Source organism: Lontra canadensis, unplaced genomic scaffold (genome assembly GCF_010015895.1).
Source record: "Lontra canadensis isolate GAN:19392208 unplaced genomic scaffold, GSC_riverotter_1.0 scaffold83, whole genome shotgun sequence".
Classification (NCBI taxonomy): Eukaryota; Metazoa; Chordata; class Mammalia; order Carnivora; family Mustelidae; genus Lontra; species Lontra canadensis.
In genome coordinates, this window is record NW_022631077.1 from 8,204,242 (window position 1) to 8,227,082 (window position 22,841).

The 22,841-nt window shown below is 37.9% G+C and overlaps 1 protein-coding gene across 1 annotated transcript in view; it reads right to left on the reverse strand.

The window, feature by feature from the left end:
* LOC116882324 (cytochrome P450 7B1) overlaps window positions 1-22,841 on the reverse strand; it is a 171,787-nt gene that overhangs the window by 4,790 nt on the left and 144,156 nt on the right. Inside the window, exons 3-5 of the mRNA XM_032882641.1 lie at window positions 14,850-15,437; window positions 14,139-14,345; window positions 2,918-3,093 (exon numbers count right to left, since the gene is read on the reverse strand). Of these exons, the coding sequence (XP_032738532.1) occupies window positions 2,918-3,093; window positions 14,139-14,345; window positions 14,850-15,437 (971 nt within the window). The remainder of the gene's footprint in view (window positions 1-2,917; window positions 3,094-14,138; window positions 14,346-14,849; window positions 15,438-22,841) is intronic.

The following is a 22,841-nucleotide window of genomic DNA, read 5'->3' on the forward strand; positions in this document are numbered from 1 at the left end:
TCAATTTTAGCTGCCAATTTATTTCCCGTGTAGGCAAGAGCCACCTAAGTGGTTAATATCACAATAAACTAAGCACCCGATATTCAAAATAATAATAATTCTTTACACAGAAGTTACATGTTGATAGCTTATAGACCCAGTTAGGTCCCCAAACACTTTTTGCTTAGCCCATTATTGTGTTTTTAAACATTATTTTCCCAAACCTTTAAAAATTCTGAAGTTTACCCCAAAATCTGTTTTCTGAGTTTTTTTTTTTTTTTTAAAGGACTCAGCCATGCTAGGCCTATATGCTTTTAAGAGCTGAAGGCTAATTCATAAGTAACCAAATGGTCTTACTTAGATAGCTCTGGGCTCTCCTTTCCCCATAGTTTTTACCACTCCTGATAGTATTGCTACATTTATACACAAGCCATTTCATCCATTTGTTCTAGTTAGGCCCAGTACATATTTGAATATGCAATATTGGTGGTAATTTAAAATTCTAATTGAAGTATTTTCACTTTCAGAGCATTCATCCATTCCAGCAACGCCTTATTTATTTGCCTTGTGGACAGCCTCCTGTGCTGGGCACTGAGAATGCAGAGAAGACAGTGAGTGATGTGGTCTTACCCATTCTGGAGCTTTCAGCATATGGGAGCACAGACAAACAAACAAGTAATTGGAAAGCAGCAGGTGCTTTGCAGTGTAACATAGATCCAACAGGACACAGAGTTGGCAATGGCCAATTCTCTGAGGAACGAGGTGGGAATCAGGAACACTGCCAAAGAAGAGTGATGAAGGGTGATTCTTGTGAAGTAATCTGGAACCTCTTGAGTGGACAAGAAGGAAAATTCTAGGAATAGAGAGTTGTGTGAAGGAAGACCATGGACTCTTTTTGGAATGTCATATTCTAGAGTCTCTTGGGCTTGAACATCCTGAAATCATGCATCATTGGGTTGGGAGAACCTATGTTCTGTGAAGGTTCTTCAGTCTGTCTTCAAAGAAGGACTATACTTACATCTGGAGCTAGTCTTCCTCAAATTTCTGGACTCGAGCTACTGTCTGTTTTCTGTATCTAAGGCCTTGTCTTTCCACTCAAGATCTATAGGGCACAAAACATAGGCAGTGGGGAATATGAGCTTCTGAAGAGCTTCTGGGTCAATGCTCTCAGGGACAGATGGCCCAGGACAGAATTTCCCAGGATTTCCTTCTCTTTTTTACTGTCAAGGGATGGTGGCTTCAGATGGGCATCCGTTCTATGAGCATCTATGGCATCTACTTATTGTCATTCTACGTTCATAAAAACCACAGGAATAAAGCTATCTGCCTGATAGCGGTAGGTACTCAGTAAATGTTTATAGAATGAATGTTTATGTAAGTCCTTGCCAAATCGTATAAAAATGGTTCTGAACCATGCCATATTTTTCTGTGCCGATAATGATCACCATTCCACAACTAATTTAGGGAAGACAACGTTGGCAAAAAAATTACCTAGTTAATTTTGGGGACCAAAGAACAGTACCGCAAAAATAGAGGTAATTTGGTAAACATGTATCGTGCTGATAACTTGATAACTGATAACATGTATTGCTGATAACTTTAATGTTGATTCTGCCAACATGATATGAAATGGTAAACTTAATGAGTAATGGAGTAGCCACATAATGAAAATAATAAATAGAAGTTAAATTTTAAAAATTATAGATAAAAATAAAAGTTAAAATTTTAGATATTTTTCAAATATTAGTTATTATCTGCCCCATTTATTGAATATGTATGTGTGGAATTTTTTTTTTTATATTTACAAATGTGGAGACAAAGCCAGTTGTCTGCAGAATTTTCGTGCACTCACTAATACCCTACTTCTGATTTGCTGTCACCTACATATAACGTCTCTTCTTCTGAAACACAGAGGAACCATATGTATACTTCCCCCCTCACTTGAAAAAATTTGCCTTTGCTGGTGCAATAGATGTAAGTTATCTCATTGCATTTGAAGTCTCTCCTCTTCTTATTAATTTCCAAAATTCAACACTATTTTAATCTAGCCTGGCTGCAAACCATCTGACTTATAAATGCTTTAAAAGTGATCCTGCTATGAACTGCTCAAAAAGAGCAATGTAGTTTACCTTTGAAAAATAGCGTTTTCTATACAAAAACCACTATAGCAACAACACTACTTCATGAGACACTCAGGCAGACTATGACTGCATTCAATTTGCATGCAGGTGGTGAACCTCTGAAGTGGTATTAAGGGATGAGCCAGGGTGGATTAATTTCCAGTCTTTGATATTCATTAACTCCAGCTTCAGAAAAAAATACAAGGAGATGACACAATTACCCTCAGAGCTTCACCCGGGAGCAGCAGCTTTACAATCTCGGGTTCATAATGCCATTCTGACTGATCAAAAAGGGGCATATACCTGTGGTAAGTGGTGAAAAAGTATATGGGCTTAAGTACGGCAATGATGGCATTTGATCTGGGGACAGTCAACCCCATTCTAGAAACACTTAGCAAAACAGTCATCCTTATTTATTCTCTGAGCCACCAACCAATAGCTAGCCCTCCATGGTTTTCAACAATTCTCTGCCAAGCACAACCTATTTTTGGCCTAAAGCTAATGATAGCCAAGGTACAATGCCTTTCATTTGAAGAAGTCAGCATCCAGTCTCATCATTCTATTTCTATTTACAGACCACAAAACCTTTGGAGAGAGATCCTTAGGAAACACTTCAGAAAGTAGGAAAAAGATCCTTAGGAAACACTTCAGTAAGTAGGAAAATTTTCCCACTGGAAGGCAGGACATAAGCCATCAATCCGTCTCAAATTCCTCTTGGAACAAGGTGGCAAAAGGAAGCTATGGAAAGATAGTGTGAGGAAGAGGAATGTTCTCACAGTTATCTAAGAAGGAGCCACGACCGCTTGATGCTTGTTTACCTCTGGAGCCTCAAAGACCTCCGGGTCATAATGTATGGCTGGAGGAAAGATGGCTACCAAGTCCCCCTTCCGCAAACAGTAGTCTTGCATCTCTGAATGTAGAGTCAAGTCCTCTTGAACAAAACGAATGATGCTTGAAAATGAGCATAGTCGTAAAACCTCGAGAACGGTGCTTTCTGAAGGACACAAGCAAGCAACAGCTTATTAAAATATGACTGCTCCGGAACAGTGCTCTCAATTTGCCATTAAGCTCATTACCAATAGCTTTGATTGAAAGGGGAACCCTTTCTTAATCAGATCCATTGAACACCAAGGGAGAGTCATAGTGGTCTTGGATCATCATAGCAAGGAGGAGGTGGGGGAGACAGCTGGGACGGCCCTTCACAGACAGAAGCCTGTGGTGCTGTACTTGGGCAGAAAGTCAGTAGCTAGGGTTTTTGTAGGAAGGAAAGGTTGGCAAGAGAGAAATGCTGTGTGATAGGCATATCCATTGGACATTAAAACCATCTCCCAGCCGAAGAACACTGCTGGTGGGTTTTTTCTCCACCCTTCAGAACAGCTACATCTTTAAAGCCAGGCTCAAGCATTTAATAATCACTTAGGCAGTTAATAGTAAAGTAATTGTAGTAGTGCTTTCTGCAGTGGCTTAACACTTAATTTCTTTTTTGCTAGCTGTAAATAAAATGTGGGTCAGCTTTTGTTGGAAAAATTTCAAAGATAAAAGACTTGCATGGGATTCAGAAGAAAACCGTCTCTTCCTCAGCATCCAGGGAAAATAACAGCCACCATCATAACCTGGAAGATTCCAGAAACTGAATGTCCTTGCTTTCCCAGTGGCCTTCACCTTTTGCTCCTAGCACGACAGATTTTATGGCTAATTTCCGGCAATTTATCCTGGCAGTTTGAGGAGGAATTCCTTTGGGAATAATATGCATAATTTGCATAAATCATTCTGATAGCATGCATATCAGCATGTAGCTCCTGTCTAGGTCTGCATCTCTGCCTTCATAATCAAAACTGACTATGTTTTCACCAGCCTGAATGGGTCCTAGAATATGAAGCTTGATTCTTTCTAATCAGCAACGTGAAAAAGAGCTCCAAATTGAGCGCTTTCCCCCTTTTACATGGTAACAAATGGTTGTGTTTATGGCTTGCAATTTAGAATCTCTCTCTCTCTCTCTCACACACACACACACCCCAATTTCTTAGTGTTCAGCAAAGCTCAGAAACATAGCGTGCTCAGTTATTAGAGTAGAGCAGGGCACTGGTCAGTGAGGGCTTGCATCAGCCAAAAAAGAAAAATAAATGCTATTCCACTAAAATGTAAATCTACGCCCAGCTTGCACAAGTAGCTTTGGATGCCTTCTCCCAGGACATTTCCCCCTCAGCGTGCGTTTGTCTAAAGAAATGAGGCTGCGGTCCGCTCTGTGTGGCCGGTGTGGTGATTCAACGTGACGTACAGTGAGGCTGTGCATATTCTTTTGGACTGCCTTCGTTATTATAATCAGGCAGAGTCAAATCGGCTTGTTGGTGATGAAAAAGAACTTCGGTTTTGGAACGTGGACTCCACTGCAGATAGCCACAAGGCAACTGACACGACGGATCTCAGCTGGCAGGACACCGGTGACCAACATCTCTGCGGTGTAAAGCGAGGGTCGGTTTCCCACGTACTACTGCTGGCTCTGTTGGGTCAACAGCAGGACCGCAGCATTTTCGCTTGTGGTGTGAAACGGTAGCTGACATATGTAGCGGTGCCGTTCCCCCAAGTCCAGTAGGGGTGTGGGAAGAAGAGAGACAAAAGCGAAATCACTGTGGGGTGGCTCTGCGACAGGGCAGGCATTTACCAGTCCAAACAACCCAGTCCCATCCGATTGGCCGGCGGGGCTCGGGGGAAGCACGGCAGCTTGCGCCCACTGCGGGATCGCAAATGACAATTGGGCAAGCGTCTCTTATGCAGAAGTTAATCACAATAATGGAGCACAAAGTGGGGCTTAGCGGTCAAATCGTAAATGACAAATCTGTTTTACCTTCCAGTACCAGTTATGTGTGCAAGGCGAGGTTGGCTCTCGCTCTGAGCGATCATGCCGATGATCATTAGATGACAAAAGTAATGAGTTGCATTATTATCAACAATGGAGAGGGGAGCTTCCGTGGCTCTGTGTTACAACAGAACAGACACAAAAGCCAGCAGCTTTTTCACCAGCCCCAGTAAGAACGCGGGCAGAGCTCTATGTTGAGAAGAATGACAACTGCACAATAAAAAAAATTGCAGCCTCTACTTGTAGTTGTCATAGTTGAGCAGACACCAGCCAGTGCCACTGACAGACCAGCTGGGCCCTGGGAGGACTTCCATGCTGCACCAGGAGGTACAGTAAATTATCCTGCACGGTAGAGCAACATCTGTTTCTGTGCTAGTGCCGAACAAACAAGGCAATTTAAAACATACCAAGGGATAACCAAGCAACAAATGAACATGACCCTCATTTTTTCCCCCCTTCTCACACACGAGGTGTTAAACTTCATTGTGCAAGCACTCCACGAAAGAGAGGCCAGGTTGGTAGTTGATAAGGTGTTGTCAGAGAGATTTTACATATTTCCAAAATGGAAAGAAAAAGCTTATAGTATTGTTATTCTTAGAATCTTCCTTCCCCCTGCTATCTTCATTTCTTTTATACCAAAGCTAGCACTCAGTTCTCAATTCGCTCTAGAATTAAAAAAAAAAAAAAAACTTTCCATATACTTATAAATATTCAGTCTTTAAACCTAATTTGCTATACTTAGTTCACATGCCTTCAAGCATTTGTCTTCCAATTTCCACTGAATAAATGCGTACTAATGAGAAGTAGAGCAAGCTGCTGAGGCAAAGCTGGGTGACTTGGGTCTGGCCTGCCACCAGCTTGTGATAGGCGGGCAAATTGAGTTAAAATGAAAAGTCTTGTCAGCTGAAATTCAACATGGTAGCCAAACAGCAAGCTGTCAATCATCCAGCCAAAACAAGGGACTGTAGGTAATAAAAGGTCATTGTGATCATTAGTGCACTTGGCTTTCATATGCAAGTTAATTTTAATTAAACATGATCTCTATCTGTAAATGTTTTATAAAACTTATTGTGCATAATGGATTGTTAATTTATACTAACATTTAGCAGGTAATAGGACCCTCTACTTATTAAAGCATTGTAGAGAAATGGCTATCGAGAATGCAAATATTTTGGGGATAATTTACACCAGGCACCACAAGGTGCCAGCAATTGCGATTGCGATTAAGATAAGGCTGCCTGTGTTTTATTAAGAGCTGAGCTTTACTAACTGGTATACAGTAGAAAATTGGATTATAGCATTCCCACGATGAACTTACAATTCAGGGCCTGAACTACCTCCTTCACCTGGCTAGGAGGGATCTGTTTTTCTTCTCCGGATCTAAAAATATTCTCCTTAAGTATCCCTTCTAAGCAAAAAGCTGGGGAATGTGTTGAGCTAAGACGTCTTACCACGTAACTGTGAAGGAAAATTGCAAACGAAAGGATATGCTGGTAGGAAAAGGCATGTACTCTTTCTCTCTTGCCCTCAGATCTCCATTCTGGCTGTAATAATTGACAGATGATTCTCATTTGCAGATTTAAAGCGTTGAAGCAGCTCATGACAATCAATAATGCATGTAACAACGCAAACACAAATAAGCACATCCAAGTTTCTGCCTCACACTTAGGCCATGTCTGTGTATGTGGAATGAATGTACTGTGACATGGCCAGGCTGTTAATTTGGGTCATCTTAATGACTGGTGCAGACTGTCATACCATCTGATTAGCCATGGTGATCAGTGGATAGCAGTGATGGCTGGAGCGAAATGGACAGCTAGGCCACGCCACGGTCTACTGGGGCTGAATGCTTGGGCGGTCTTACAAAGGTGGATGAGGAGTGGGGAGAAGAGGGTCTGCGGGCAGCTCTCTAGAAGGTGTGAAGAAATGGACTGAGGCTCCAGGTGTGTGGGTGCATTTTTACATAACTGCTTTTAAGACAGGTGAGAAGATCAGTTAGATATTATAATAATCACGGATGCTAGGTGGCTCAGTGGGTTGAGCACCTGACTCTTGGCTTTGGCTGGGGTTATGTCATGATCTCGGCGTGGTAGGACTGACCTTGTGCTGGGGGGGGGGTCCCCACTCAGTGGGGAGTCTGTTTGAGAATTTCTCTCTGCCCCTTCCCCTGCATGTGCGCTCTCTCTCTCAAATAAATAAATAAATAAATAAATAAATCTTTTTAAAAAATCAATTATAATAATCAGATAACTTAAAGCAAATAACTAGTTCTTAGCTCAACGGCTGTGTTTTAAATAAAATTAAGAGTAAATCTGAATTGGTACAGAAGTCTACTTTCACTCTGCATTGCAGACACAACATTTGGTTTCCTCTAGAAAAGTAAATTCAACATTCATATGTTTAATAAACGTTTATTGGGGTGCCTGGGTGGCTCAGTCCTTAAGTGTTTGCCTTTGGCTCAGGTCATGGTTCCAGGGTCCTGGGATCAAGCCCCACATTGGGCTCCCCACTCAGTGGCAAGCCTGCTTCTCCCTCTCCCACTCCTCCTGCTTGAATTCCCTCTCTTGCTGTCTCTCTGTCAAATAAATAAAAAAATCTTTAAAAAAATGTTTATTAAGACCCTACTCTGTTCAGGGCACTGGACCACTGTTACTGGTGAAAAAAAGAAAACACAGCAAATGGACTTAGCCTTCGTGGACACTGTAATCTGGGTAGTTCAAAGTTGGGAGGTGCATAAAGACAGGAATGAGCCACAAGATCCTAGAGAGGATTCTGCGCAATTTCTCAGTAGATACCTCTCTAAAGATGGCATTCAGAATGTACGTTTAGCAGAAAGTTATTTTTCATACTGAGCTGAAATTTCCTCCTTTTAATTTCTACTGTTTTGAAAAGAGGCAAAGGGAAAAGAAAATTCTAATCCCTCTTCCACGTGACAGTCCTTTAAAAAAATTTGAAGACAACTGTCATGACATTTTTATTTTTAACATTTTTTAAAGATTTTATCTATTTTAGAGAGAGCGAAAACAATCCCAGAGGGAGAGGGATCACAGAGGCAGAGGGAGAAGCAGACTCGTCGCTGAGTGCGGAGCCTGATGTGGGTTCGATCCCAGGACCCTGAGATCATGACCGGCTCCAAAGGCAGCCGCTTAACCCTCTGAGCCACCCAGGTATCCCTATCACGACATTTTATAAAATTGTATGTCAGAGACAATGTGGCCTTCAGTCTTTTGACATCCTGGATGAATTCAATTAGCCAACTTGCCTCTTAAGAGGTAGCAGAAGTGGGTGTGGTATTTTATTTTATTTTATTTTTTTTGGGGGGGTGTGGTATTTTAATTAGAAATGTGGAGAGGAACTACTTTCTTTACCCTGCATATCAGACTTCTTTTAATGTTTCGTTGGAAGCAAAAGGACAACAGATTTTTGAAATCATATTGCCACTGACTTGTCTTAAGCTTTCTGATATTCCAGAGGTTATCAGCCCTGGCTGCCCATTAGAATCACCGGAAATGGTTTAAAAAAAAATGCTCCATTCCAGATCAAAGGAATCAGAACCAGTGCATTAACTAAACCTTTAAATTAGTGGTTTTGAACCTTGGTTGCACATTAGAATCACCTGGCGGAGCTTTTAAAGCCATCAGCCTGCACCCCAAACCAATGAAATCAGAACCTCTGGAGGTGCGACCAGGTATGAGTAGTTTTTAAAGCTCCCGAGTTGATCCCAACAAGTAATCAAGGATAAGAACCACTGTTAAACCCTTCTCTGCTAAGCCACACGTTTCCTCATCCCATTTATTCTTAGGCAATTGATGCTTGACCTAAGTCCAATTCTTTGCCTTCTCATTGTTCCCCTCTCAAGTCCTGTGTCCAGTAATCATTGTGTCATCTAATCCTCTTAGCTCTGTGCTGAACTGAAAATCTGATAAACATCCAGCTGGTCTTTCTCACTTTTTGACCAATGCTTCCTTACCTAGAAAAATCTCACTGTCCGATCTCTGGTGTACCACTTTGTGAAAGATACCTCTCCCTCCTTCTCCAGATAGAAGTTTCTAAATGAAGAATTTACACCTCCTGAATATACCCATTGGAAGAGAGGATTTCATTCAATTTATTGTCCAAATTATGCATGATTTTTCTTTTTTAAAAAATTAATTTATCCATTTGAAAGAGAGAGAACATGCACAGGTGCCAGCAGGAGTTGGGGCAGAGGGAAAGAATCTCAAATAGACTCCCCACTGAGTGTGGAGCCAGATGTGGGGCTTGATCTCGAGACTCTGAGATCATGATCTGAGCTGAAATCAAGAGTTGGATGCTTAACTGACTGAGCCATCCAGCTGCCCCTGTATGATTTTTCAAATATACAATTATTTTTAATATTGAATGAACTTTTTCAAAATAATGCCCACAATTGTGACAAACAGCCACATTGAAGATGTTAATGATAAGGATAACTATTTGTGTGTGTGTGTGGAGGGGGGATATAGGAACTCTATCATCATTATAATTTTTCTGTAAATCTAAACCTATTCTAAAATGAAAAATTTATTTTTATTTAAAAACACCGACAAGATTCTGATGTGAACCTCGAGCCCCATCCTTACCCTCAAACTCAACTGTATCTGAGAATTAGTGATCCATATCCTTGTAAAATAGTGGTCAAGGTCTCTGGTGTAGTTCTGGAGCATTTGCTCCTTAACATGACAGTATTTATGGGTTAGCTTTTGAGTTAGACTGGCCATCAATTTCCGGTTCTGCCACAATCTAGCTTCATGACTTGACTTGGTTAACTAATCTTTCTGAATCTCGTTACCTAATAATTAAGTGAAGATAATAATACTTGAGGGTTAAATAAGCTAATATATGTAAAGCAGGTAGCACAGTGCCTGACACATAATGAAATGGTTGTTAATATTGTCATTCACACTGTGTCATCTAGAAATTAAAAATACAGTTAACTGTATGATCACCTTGTTCAAGTCATCTGATCTCATACATGTGCATATCATGGCTGGCTTTGCTGAAATCAGGATACAAAGAATCCCTCCCCCCGTCTCAGCTCAGACAATGAAAAATGACTCTAAGGATTCTGCTCTCAGACATGTCCAGGAGAGAAGCGTGGGTGGGCAAGAAAACCCTTTACCCCCATGCAAGTTATTCAGCATTCTGATATTTTTCTCATCTGTAAAAATCATGCAAAATAATGGCTGCTCCAGCCCCCCAGGATTTTGGTGAAGATCACATGAAACAACGTTTGAGTCCATAAAATTGCCTTAAGATTTTGCAGTCATTAATATATTTAATATGGACTACATCTAATACTCATCATTTGTTATTCAAAGATCTTTATCTTTCCCAACCAATCATTTCTCTCCCTTTCTTTCTCCTCACTAATTACAAACAATGGGCTTAGCAATTTTTGATAGAAATTTGTTGGGAGAATCACTGCAGGTTTATTATTCTAAGTCTAAATTTTATAATAGACGATCTCCTTGCAAGAGAGTAGTGCAAATTCTGCTGAGTTTTGGTTTTATAGCACCTCCTTTTATTCCAATATCCCTCACTACCGTCAATTGTGCAACTTTTCTCATTTTGAGGATATGTAATTGAGCAAAAATTAGGTGCCTGCAACTCGCCTGAGTTATTCAGTTCAGAAGTTACAATCTACTTCAACTTACGTTCTTCTTACTTAAAGCAGGTTTGTTTTTGTCATGTGTGATGCACAGGAAGAGCACGCCTGTGCGATGAGGTAGACTTGAATTTGCAACCAGCTTGGTTCACAAATAACTGAAAATGAAGAACACAATGAACGCATTGCAGGGATGGCACGGAGAGTCAGGATTGTTTTGGTGATAGCAAGAGATGACATTTATTGAACCCATACTTTTTAAGTTATGCATTATCTATGTAAACGTGGAAGTCAGAAGTAGTACTCAGTGAGATTCTTTGCTAGCCATTTGTCAAAATTCCAATTTTGAGAGCTTCCTCTCCTTGCATTCTCTTTTATCTTACCTTCTCTCGGACTCGTCTTTTCTCCTTTTGCTTTTCCTGTCTTGGAAATCTATAGTTCTAAATCCTACCTCCATCCCAGGTTTTTCTTTCTGGGAAAACAGAATAATTCTTACTTTTCTCTCAGGGTTTCTCAAACTTTGTTCAAACAACAACTTTTCCTATTGAGATTTTGGCCCCCACTGACATTTATCTGAGCCAACTATAGTTAGTAACTTATTTTAAAAATTATATTTAAATTTTGTTGTAGAGACCTTTATTAAACATTGAGAGATATAAAATTGTAGTAAGGTCATGATAAGCAGAGTCCTAATAATAAGGTACATAAATATACAAAATTAGGAAGTTGTGTTTTTCTTTATCTAAAAGAAAAGGTTGGAATGGTTTTAAAGAAAGATTTTCAAGACCCAAGGGGAAAAAGCATAAATCCCTCACAACCTCTTAAAACACATGATTGCTTTGAATTACTTAAACAGGCTTGGTACTTAAAAGCCCAATCTATGTTACATATTTTAACTTTTGCTGCCGTTAAGTGTATATTGATGTCAGAGGAAATTTGATACATGTAAGGCCTACAGGATTGAGCCACAAATGTCAATAATATATGCACAAGTATTCGCACCACGATAAACCTATGCCCCACTGGACTCTGTCTTCTATAATCACTCTAAAAAAGAGAAATCATTTCTGGTCAGGAATAAAGCACTCATTTCTATGGCATTCTAACTTCCCTTTCAACCTTACTTTATAATCAATGTAGGCTGACATGCAAAATCTTTGTTAAAAAAAAACTCTTTTCTTCTTCCTGCTTAAAAAACTTCTTACTAGTTAAAAAAAAAGTGGCATTCATTTCATCCTTGTGATCTTTTTCCGTATAATACTAAAAATTCAAGATATCTTTCTTTATAAAGAAATGTACTTAGAATAACTACATAGACCTCTGTCTTTCAGGACATGAAAAAAGGGAAACACATACACCCATACCATGGGGGTACACTGTAAATTTTTAATCCTGTAAATCTTCCCTTTGTACAACTAATATAGAAGACTATTCGCAATTGAACTATGATGAGATGCAGAGGTCACCTGTTGTGTAACTGATTCATATAAAAATTCGTTTCAATCTGCATAAAACTGTCTATCTCATATAAGGAAAAAATGCACATTATTTTCTAGAGGATTAAATTCTCATAATGAACAACACTGGCCTCTGCTGGTAACCAAGGTCACAATGAACAGACGTCCACCTTTTCTAGATTGCTGAAGGTGCTGCCTTTATCCAGGTAGATCTACAATCTCTTGGGATCGTTACTGTTCCTTTGTTGATGATACAGGGGCCATAAATTTATGAGGGCTCCGAGCATGAAAATCTCTAACTCTAGCTACGGACTTAAATGGCCCCAAAGTGTAGGTCTGGAACTTGCCATTTCTTCTGATCAAATAAATGTAAACATTTCTGCTTCAATACCATCATTTTAAAATGATCTTTTTTTTCAACAAGATACTGAGAGTAAGAAGTTGGTGAATTTCAACAAGATACTGAGAGTAAGAAGTTGGTGAGAAACCCTGAGAGAAAAGTTGGTGAAAAGTAATAACTGTGTACAGAATACAAACACATATTCCTTTAGTTTATTTGCTTTACTTCCCGGTATGAATCACCTGGTTCATAAAATACAACTGAAATAACTTGAATACATGGGAAAGCAACCTTGATTTTCATAGAACTCTGAATCTCCTACCCCGAAAATACTGTGTATCCATGTGAAGGTTACTGCCCAGAATTTTATGCAAACTTTTTTGGATTTGTTCACCAATAATTCTGCAAAGAAAACCAAAATAATATTTATATTTTAATAATGTTGGGATTATTTTCTTTCACCAAGCAAATATAAAGTGTCTTTGCTAACTTATGCTAAAAAAAACAAAAATCTAGAAGATGACACATGTATCCCAACCGATTAAGCAAGCTAACCACCTGTCACAACAAGATAGGCTTCCTGCTATTGCCTCTGATAGGTCTTAGCCTACACAGTGGGAACATTCTCTAGAACACATGGAGTTTTCTTTTTAATGTCGCCATTAGTCAACACTACTCAAGATCTGTAAGTCCTCTGCTCCCAGAAGTTCCCATCAAAGAACCTGGAACACACTTAAAAGATAAACAATTGAGGCCAACATAGGCTAAAATACTTGTCTACGTTATCAGAGGAGTGAAGCAACAGAGATATATAAAGACTTACTCTTACATGCATCCAAAGGGTCTTGGATTATTGTGTAGTAAAGGTTACCACAGGAGGAAATATCAATACAGAAGGGACAGAAAATAACTCATTAACATGGAATTTAAATTAGGGAGTTAAAGTTTGTTCACATAAAGATACAAAGTGTCTCATCGAAACCAGTAAAAGAGAATGCAATCCACTGTCATCAAAAGCTACATTGCTGGTGTACAGGTCTATGTAGAAGTAGAAAAATAACTGAGTCGCTCCTGACCTCAAATATATTTGAAATAGTGACCATGCATACTTCATGAGTCAGTTAATATTTTATAAAATATTGACATTTCACATGGAGTAATTAGTAGCTGTTGCTTCTTCTTTTCCTCCCTGTCTCCATTTCTTTTCTACCTTCTTCCTTTTCTCCCCCAAGTATAATCAAATCAAGAAGTTCTAGTGGAAATCACTTTTACTACATTTTTGAGAATCATACACTTCAAGCTGTATAAAACATCCTAACCTCTGCCTGAAAATGTAGACACCATCTTAGGTAAGAATAAATGCACCTTGTATACAAGTCGCTGTTCTGAAATACTTCCTTTTCAATCCCCAAATACCTTTCTTGTTAAGATAGTGTAGCAGTGTTTGAAAAGCGTTAGCACACTAACAGATGCTCAGAATCAAATGACTTAATAGGCATAAACTTTTTTTTCCAAATAATTGCAAAGCTTTGGGTTAGCCTTTTGCTTACCTTGCATAGTTAATTACCTAGGCCTTAATGTTTACATGTAATGAGAGTATCTACAGTTATAAACTACATAATTTATAATTGATGTAAATGGGTGTTATTATGTCAATTAGGCAGCTGTGTCCTCCACCTCTTGGTAAACAGCTTTGAGTGATAAACTGAGTTTGCAGAGAGGTACCTTCTTTTCTTCATAACAGATAAAAATAAATTACCTAGGTAGACCAGGCTGTCCAATTGTTCTCTGGTGAGGTGGATGGGAAATCCAGACCCTTTCTTTTGACCTGTTGACTGCAGCAAATGGTCAATTTCGTCACGCAGCACCGCCATAGCTTCTGGGTGCTGGAGGAGGTAATACATCGCCCAGAACGTAGTTGGAATAGTGTTTGTCACAGAAGCCCAGAGAAAGCCTAAATGATGTGCTGGGAGAAAATAAGTGAAAAGGAAGATTAATAGCGTTTATTACACTGATTAGATTTGCAGTGTGCTAATTAAAAGATGTTAGGACACAGACCCAGCCAAGGATCAGTGCATGCTAATGAGGACCAATAGGCTTCTGAAGTCTAATTTTCTGCTTAATGAGAATAGTTTAAAATGTAATGTGCGTGTGGGGGGTGGGGAGGTGGGAGATGAGATAAGAGGAGTAAATGCAGCTTAGTTATACTCTTTCTCATTATCCCCATTAAGTATCTTGTTTTACCACCTCAGCAAAAAAAAAAAAAAAAAAAAAAAAAAAAAAAAAAAAAAAAAAAAAAAGAAAGAAAAAAATCAATTATCACAGAGGGTTGTTTCAGAGTAAAACATTTTATCATTAGCCAATTAATAAGAGCATAAAAATTTTCAAGGTCACCATTTTGTCTTTTTATTTCAAAGGTCTATTGTAAATTGTTTTATTTTAGACAAGTAATCATTCAGAAGTTTCTTACCTCCTATTTCAAAGTCCTCAAGTGTATAGTATTTCTCCAGGATATCTTGCCTCATTTGAACAACTTCTGACCATCCTTGTGTCTTAGCTAAGTGTTCTGATGTCAAGAGTTTTATAAGTTTCTTTCTAATAGATTTGACATTTCCTAGAAGCTCTATTGGTATGTCTGATATTAAATATGGGAATTTGTCATCAAATTTTAAGAAATCATCTCTTAACTCAGTAATAAATTTTCTCCTATTGCCAGCAAGAGATTGTCCATATATGGTTGTGAACGTGACCTCAAATATTACCGAGCTGCAGAATGTCAACAGGTATGCTGTGTTCCAAGTTGTGGTTTTTAATAGTTGGAGTTCGAAAACTTGTTTTAAATTCTGCATCATGTTTTGTGTGAGTATATCTAAAGCTGTCCCTCGTAAAAGATGATAGCAGCCATGAAGATCATCATTCATGTCATCATTGGTTGCCAACTTTTCGATGGAAAATGCTTTCCTTAATAGTTTATTAGTGAATACTCGAAAGCTTAATTTGTGACTTTTCATTACTAACTGGTACTGAAAAGGGTCCAGGATAAATGTGATATAGTTTCCTGAAAGAAATAAATGAGAATAAGAGTTCAGTTGGGAGCAAAACAAACAAAATACCTGAACTTTGAAAATATTTTAATCAATATTATAAAGACCTCAATAACTCACATGTAGAGAGATGCAAAGTTTAATAAAAATCCATTTTGTTCAGAGATCCCCCATATGTTTCCATTAAAAATGGAAGATAAGTGGGAGAAACTCAAATATTCTTATGTTCTGAATGGCTTTTAAAAAGTTACTGTTTTATTTTAACTAAATAACCAAATATTTAAACTAACCCTGAAATATCCTCAGAATCCCTTGACTTAAACATTTCTCATATTTTCCCTAAGAATACAAACAGAAAACAAACATCAAACAAACATATCAAAGTTATTATTTATACTTTATAGAAAGCCATTTCATACCTGATATCATCTTAGCTTTGATTGGATATGATAATTTTAACTCAGACAAATGAAGATGTGGTATAAAGCAGATATGCATAAACTAATGTTTAGTGTGACACTAATACCAAATCACAAATACCAGCATTTTCTTTTTATAGATGAGAAAATAGTGGTTCATGGAGATTTAGTAGCATGTCCAAGGTGACCTACTGATTTGTGACTAAAACAGGATTCCAAACAAGAACCTGTCCATTTATGCATTCATCCCTCCATTCAACATTTATTGAGATTCAGATACTTGTTTGGATCTCTTTCCTCTTAAGATAAAAAGATGTAAAGAAATAATTCTTGAAGAGGTGTGAACACAAGGTAAGGGAAGCAGAAAGTGAAATCCACTTTGGTCTGCCCAGAGTTACCTATCAGCAAGTGTTCTTTGAGGTGATGATATTTGGTCTTTTCATAGATCAGTGTTAGTCCAAACTTACCCAATTAAAAGACACAAAATACTGGTTAAAAATACAGATTCCTGCCTGATTCTGATTCATACGGTTGAGATGTGGGACCTATGTATCTTTATTTTTGACAGGGGCCTGAAGGGATTTAAGGCAGCACAGTGAGGAACATAGTCCTACTTTGGTAGGGCTCTCAAAACTCTCAGAACCTTGGAGAGTTCCCAGCTCTCACCAGCTCCCTCCAGAGCCTGGACAAGAAGTCACTTCCCCCCATGCATGTTCTTTTCCTTACACAGTGCTGATTTCTTCTCACTAGAGAGCTGTTTTAAGACTCTTAATTAGAAGTATTCTGCACATAGTATTTAATAATGGCATTTAATAAATCTTTCTTTCCCAAGAACACACATGAAGTTTAGATGATCCTTCAAACTGTCATGCCTATTTATTGCCCTCTAGAAAACAATTAATAGACATGACAGTTTGTAGGACCCTTCACACTTTCTTCTTCACTTTATTATTCCTCTCTGTGCGTATGCATGTATGTGAGTGTACTTTATCAGACCAACAGCGCCTCAATTGTTATTTATTGGTAACTCAAACAGCATCATAGAAATTAAATTGAACGTGGTACAGGATTTAGAATAAAGTTTTGAATAATTTTCAACCTAATTCTTGAAATGGTATAAATGTGTTTTTGTTTTACAATTTTAAAACATAATTTAAGCTTTTAATATACATTCATGTACATGTGCTATATTTTTTCTAAAAATAAATCATATGTCTTTTATTTTATTCACCACATTTCTCCTTGATTTATTTAATAAGGTGGGTCAATCTAGGAATGAGGGTAAAGCTAGAAGTGGCTATTCATTTTGGTCAGACCCCAAAGATGCAAGTATAAAGTAAACTGGATTTTTTTCCCTCAGGGAGAGCAAAAAGGACTCAACTGGATTGGAGCATATTTTATGACACCTGCTTTACCATAGCATCTTAATTAAATAAAATTGCCAGCATCTGCCTGACAAATAATTGAAAAAAAAAGAGTGAATTCTCTCATTTTGCAAAAGATATAATTTTAGGCAAAGCTATGTATTTTCACAGGTGGTGATTCATACTTTCCTCCTTCCACCAAATGAGAAGATTTTGCTAAATATCTTTAGGGTTATTTTAAATTAGCCACTAAAATTCAGGGAATGTATAAAAGGTTCAGTTTGTAAAACACAATTTTTAGGGAATATTTTGAGTTTTTCCTACTAATTTTCTACATTCATTAAAATCTAAGCAGAAAGATAAAATTATATTCAGCCAAGACAGCATGAGCTACTGGCCATTGGCCTACTGAAGTAAAGGCTGTGTGCATGTGAGAGTTTTTGTCTACAGTTTGTTACAAATACACGTACATTCCTTTCTCTCTCCCCCTCCAGGATAAGAATATGGGAAGAACTATGAGATTCATTTCAACTAAAAGAAACAAAAGCTAAATGTGGAAAAACTGGTTCCAGTTAGCAGCCAATTATTAATAGTTTTTTTTTTAAAATAAGCAGTTATTACATATAGATTCTTTTCAAAAATCATTACTGGTTAGTTAAAATCAATTTATTTGTACATAAAATTCTTACTCTTCAAGGCTCTTTATACTCCAGGATCTCCATTTTCTCTTTCTCATTTTTATTTTAATTTCTTCAACCACAAGGCATTGTGTTTTATTAACTATCTTTCTAAGATGTGGATTGCTTTAAAAGTAGACGTTTTGATTTTCTGGATTTTGCTTTTCAAGTGGGTTTGGAAGTACTAATAACCCTGGAGATGTTAGTTGGCTTTCCAACTTTTAATCTTCAGTATAAACAATTTAAGCTAAGTTTTCCAAAATTAATATTAATTTAAACCATCTGTCCACCATCTGCTAATGTGAGATGCAAAACCAGAGTTTCTTTGTAATCTTTAATCAGACAGTTAGGAAAACACATATACATTCATAAAATGAATTTAAATTTCTTAACAAAGGAAATCTGAAAAGTTATTCTGAAGGCCATGTATTCTTGGAGCGAAATTAACTTTTGCTCCAGTGTGATTTTATGTAAATGAATACCAAGTGTCGATAGGCAAGTTGCCTAGTTTACCAAGATTACAAGGTAGAAACAATATCCACTGCCATGTTTTCAAAAGAGAAAAGAATGCTGTCAGTAGTTGATATGAAATATTGATTTAAAGAATTTCAGAGTTTGCATTTGTCTAAAATAGAAATGTCAAAATGGGGCTCACTTCTGCAAAAAAGTGTAAATATATATAATATGTACTATTATATAAAACACCTAACATATATAATCATCTTTTTGAGCAGTAAATTTGAAATGAGTCAAAATTTTTTGTATCTTCTTTGCCAATAATTTTACCCTCTTCCCCTTTCAGAGCTGACTGGGTCCTAAGATATTAATTCTAGCATTCCTATATAACCTGCATACCATCTTTTATTAACTCAGCAGGCTTTTTACTTCTTCCCAAATTACTTCTTTTAGGAAAGTGGAGATACATGATGCAAAGTCCATCAGTAAATGCAAAAAACCCTAAATCATTCATCCTGATGTCTTAGATACAGAAGTTTGACATCTGGATCACTATAAATTGAATTTTGATGTTTTCATCTCAGATATTTGGTGCCATACAGAGGCAACATCCATGGGAATTCAGAACAACTATTTGAGTATTTAGATTTAGAAATGCCTTGTCAGCAAATACGAGATAAATTTGGATTTTTAAAGAGAATTTCCATAATTATAAGCTTTCACTTTCCATGCTTAGTTTGCTCTTCAATAGAATTTTTTAGAAGGTCAAGCTGAAAACATTCGTTGGAAAGCGGAATGTGAACCAACTTTTTATTTTATGAGGATGACCACATTACACACTCCCCCTCTTATTAAGGAGATTTCACTAGTTGTTGACAATGATGTACAGTGGTGCTTCGCTGGCGTGACATCTAGGGAAAACGACTCTGCAGCACCACCACACAAAACCAATTAGAGAACTATTTTCTGCGACAGGTCAGGAATTTACATGGTTTCTCATGAAAAGATGTACCTTTTAATTTCTTTATTAAGATGACATCCGTGTCCCTTGAGACTTTGGGGGATGACAATCATTTGCTCATCATGCAAGAACATACACTAACGGAAATCACATTACGGGACAAGGTTGGAAGACTCTGGTCCCTCGTTTCACATTTTCCAAAGGCACTATTTTGCAAACTGATCATTAGGAGCACATATATTAATAGATATCTTGACAGGAATCGATTCAAACTCTAGTAAGAAGCCAAAGGGAAGTGGTAGTACATATTCAACCTGTGCTGGTGTACTGTTGAGTTAAAAAACATGGTCATGGTCAAATTATTTAGACATCAGAAATTCAACAAGCTTCTTAGTGTCTAAGGTTAAGAGATGAAGTATCAGCAGAAATTGATTATTTTTTGAGCAGTGAATAAAATTATTCAACTCACCACAAGTTTCTGCTTAATCAGCTTAGATTATTTTTGTATAATGTATTAAAAGGCAAAACTGCAAAATTTGCTAATTTGTTGTATCTATTCATTAGAACATAAAGCTTAATTTTCTTAAGTAAGAGTGACTTACTCTTTTTTAAAGTGAAGAATAGAGTTTTGTTACTATGAAGCCAAAAGCTCACTTACAATAAAAGCCCCGGCTATGGCCTTTATTTGTATTATAGCAAGTATTTCATCAGCTCTAAGGTATTGGGAATATCCTCATCAAATATTTATTGTGAAGCAATCAGTGCTGACCTCTGGTCCAAATGTTGGCAATAGAGGAACTAAAGAATAATGAAGGGAAATAGACAAATGAATTAGCAATAAATTCACAATTTATTAAATGCCATGATAGAGTGATACTGAGAGTAATGGGAGCTTGGAGAAGAGGAGTCAAACATAACCAGGGTTCTAGAAGAGATGGTCAGTGAAGCTTTTGGGAGGACGTGATATGTGACTATGGTCTCCAAAGATGAATCCATGTCAGTCACTTTTTCAGGATGACTCACAAAGAGAAGAACAGCACTCAGGCAGAAAAAAACAGCAAGAGGAAACACAGGCACAAAAGGACATGGTATGTGAGGAGGAAATTTCAAACAATTTGGTGCATTAGTAGTGCATTGAGGCAGGCAGTAGCAAGAGATGAGGCTGGAGAGATAGGAGGAGCCCAGATCTTGGCGAGCCTTGTGGAGATTATACTATGATTGTTCTAAGATCTATGATTTTTTTTTTCCATTTCCATTTTTCTGAAATCAGAGTGTTGGGAGAGACTTGCCAGGCAAAGAAGTAAGTTGTGAGGAAAGGGATACTGCCTGTTCATGAGAAAACTCAGCCGTGATGACAATGTCATCCAGTTGGACCATTGTTTTTTCTCTCCATTACATTAAAATGGCGGTGCTGAAATGAAGTCATGGTAGGTACTAAAGGTTGGTTCTGATACTCAACAAAGTAATTACAGTGAGAAGATATTACCTAAACTCTCTAGGAATAAAACATTAAATTCCAAGGCTGGTTAGAGGAAGATAGTTGAGCAAAGAAAGGGGCATAAGTAAAGATGACCTAGATAAGGAATTCTCAGAGTCAGTCAAAGACCCAGAAGGTGCAGCGTCAATAGAATGAAGGAATAGGGTGTTTTAAGGAGGAATGAGGGATTTGCATTGCCAAACCAAGTAGAGAGGTCTAGTCAGGTGAAGGTCCATTAATGGCCTCAGCAAGGCAGACAGCTGGTTCCAGGTAGGAGGTCTCTAGGAGATAAGGAAGTATAGGCAGCAAATGTAGGAAACTCTTTTGAAAAATAGGGATGCAAAAGAGAAAAAAAAAAGAAATGAAAGGTAACTAGAAGGAGAATATACGAAAAACATGGTTTTAAGCTATAGGTAAGGACCCAAGAGAAAGAAAAAAAAGCAAAGACATATGTGTGGGAGGAATTAATAATGAACACCAGCCCTGTGGAGGCAGGAATTAAGGGTTATGTGGACAGGTAATGGATTTTCTTAAACATTCTTTGAAATTAGAGAAGAGGTAGTGAAGATAGTTGTGAGACACAGAGATATCCGGTAGATATGTGAGGGTCTGAGTGAGATCATACCTGATGCCTTCATTTTTCTTGAGAAGGAAAGGAAGGAGAGTGAACTGTTTTGCCAAAGCCCAGTGAGAGACGGGGACCTAGAACACAAACTTTCCTGCCCTTGGACCCGCATGCTCAGCCAGAAGTCAGAAGGCAACGAAGTGCAGATAATCATGGTCACAGTAAATTCTTTGTATCTCTCCACATGTGCTCCTTTGCAATCAATGAGACTCTCCAGCACTTCTCAGTAAGTGGTGGAGTGTATTTCCCTCCCTTTGAGTTGGGGCAGGCCTGTGATGGCTCTGACTAATAAAATGTGGTGTAAGAGAGGTTTTGTAAGAGCTCAGCTTAGGCCTCAGGGGACTTCGCAACCCTTCTCTCACCCACCCAAAACACTAGCTGCCATGTAAGGACATCTTGAGAATGAAACATCATGTGTAAGTGACTCAGGCAAGACTGGGTGCTTTAAGGCATTAGGTTTGGGGAGATGTGTTATGCAACAATAGATAGCTGATACAGCTGAGCAACATGGGCTTTAAAGGGAAGAACATTCCAAATTTTCCTTTCAGCCCTACAAGATGTTGGAAGGTTTAGTGATCTTGCTGCAGTTTTCTTTTTTCTTTTGTAAGCATCTTATTGAAGTTAGAAGCATAAGAAAGTTTTTAAAATTAAAAATACATTCTACAGCAGTGGTTGCTAGGGGTTCATGTTGGGGGGAAATGGCATGAATATGTGGAACATAGATGATTTTTAGGGCAGTTAAATTATTCTCTATGATAGTGAACAATATCCATCGAATGATGGATCCATGACACACATTTGTCAAAACTCAAAGAACTATACAACATAAAGAATGGACCCTAATGTAAATCGAAGACTCTTTTTTTAAAAAAAGATTTTATTTGTTTATTTGACAGACATAGAGAGAAAGAGAGACATTACAAGTAGGCAGAGAGGCAGGCAGAAAGAGAGGGGGAAGCAGGCTCCCTACTGAGTAGAGAGCCTGATGCAGGGCTCGATCCCGGGACCCTGAGATCATGACCTGAGCTGAAGGCAGAGGCTTAACCCACTGAGGCACCAACACCCACAAAGACTTTTAATAATGTATCAACACTGGCTCATCCACTGCAATAGAGTATGGGATATAATAAGGAAAATTCTGATCAAGGGAAACAGGATATATGAGAAATCTCAGATCTGATCAATTTTCTTTAAACCCAAAACTGCTCTACAAAATGAAGTCTGTTAATACGTTCTAGTTTTTTTTTCTTTTAATCATTCTTAAAATCAGACCAAGTCAAACCAAACCAAAATCACAGGTGATGGCAGGAGAGTAGGGTTCCCTAGGTACCCTCAAGATTTTATAATTCATCTTCTACTGTGAAAATCAGTGTATTCAAAAACATTGTTTTCTTTTATATTAGTCTACATACAAAACAATAACATAAATATTCCATATT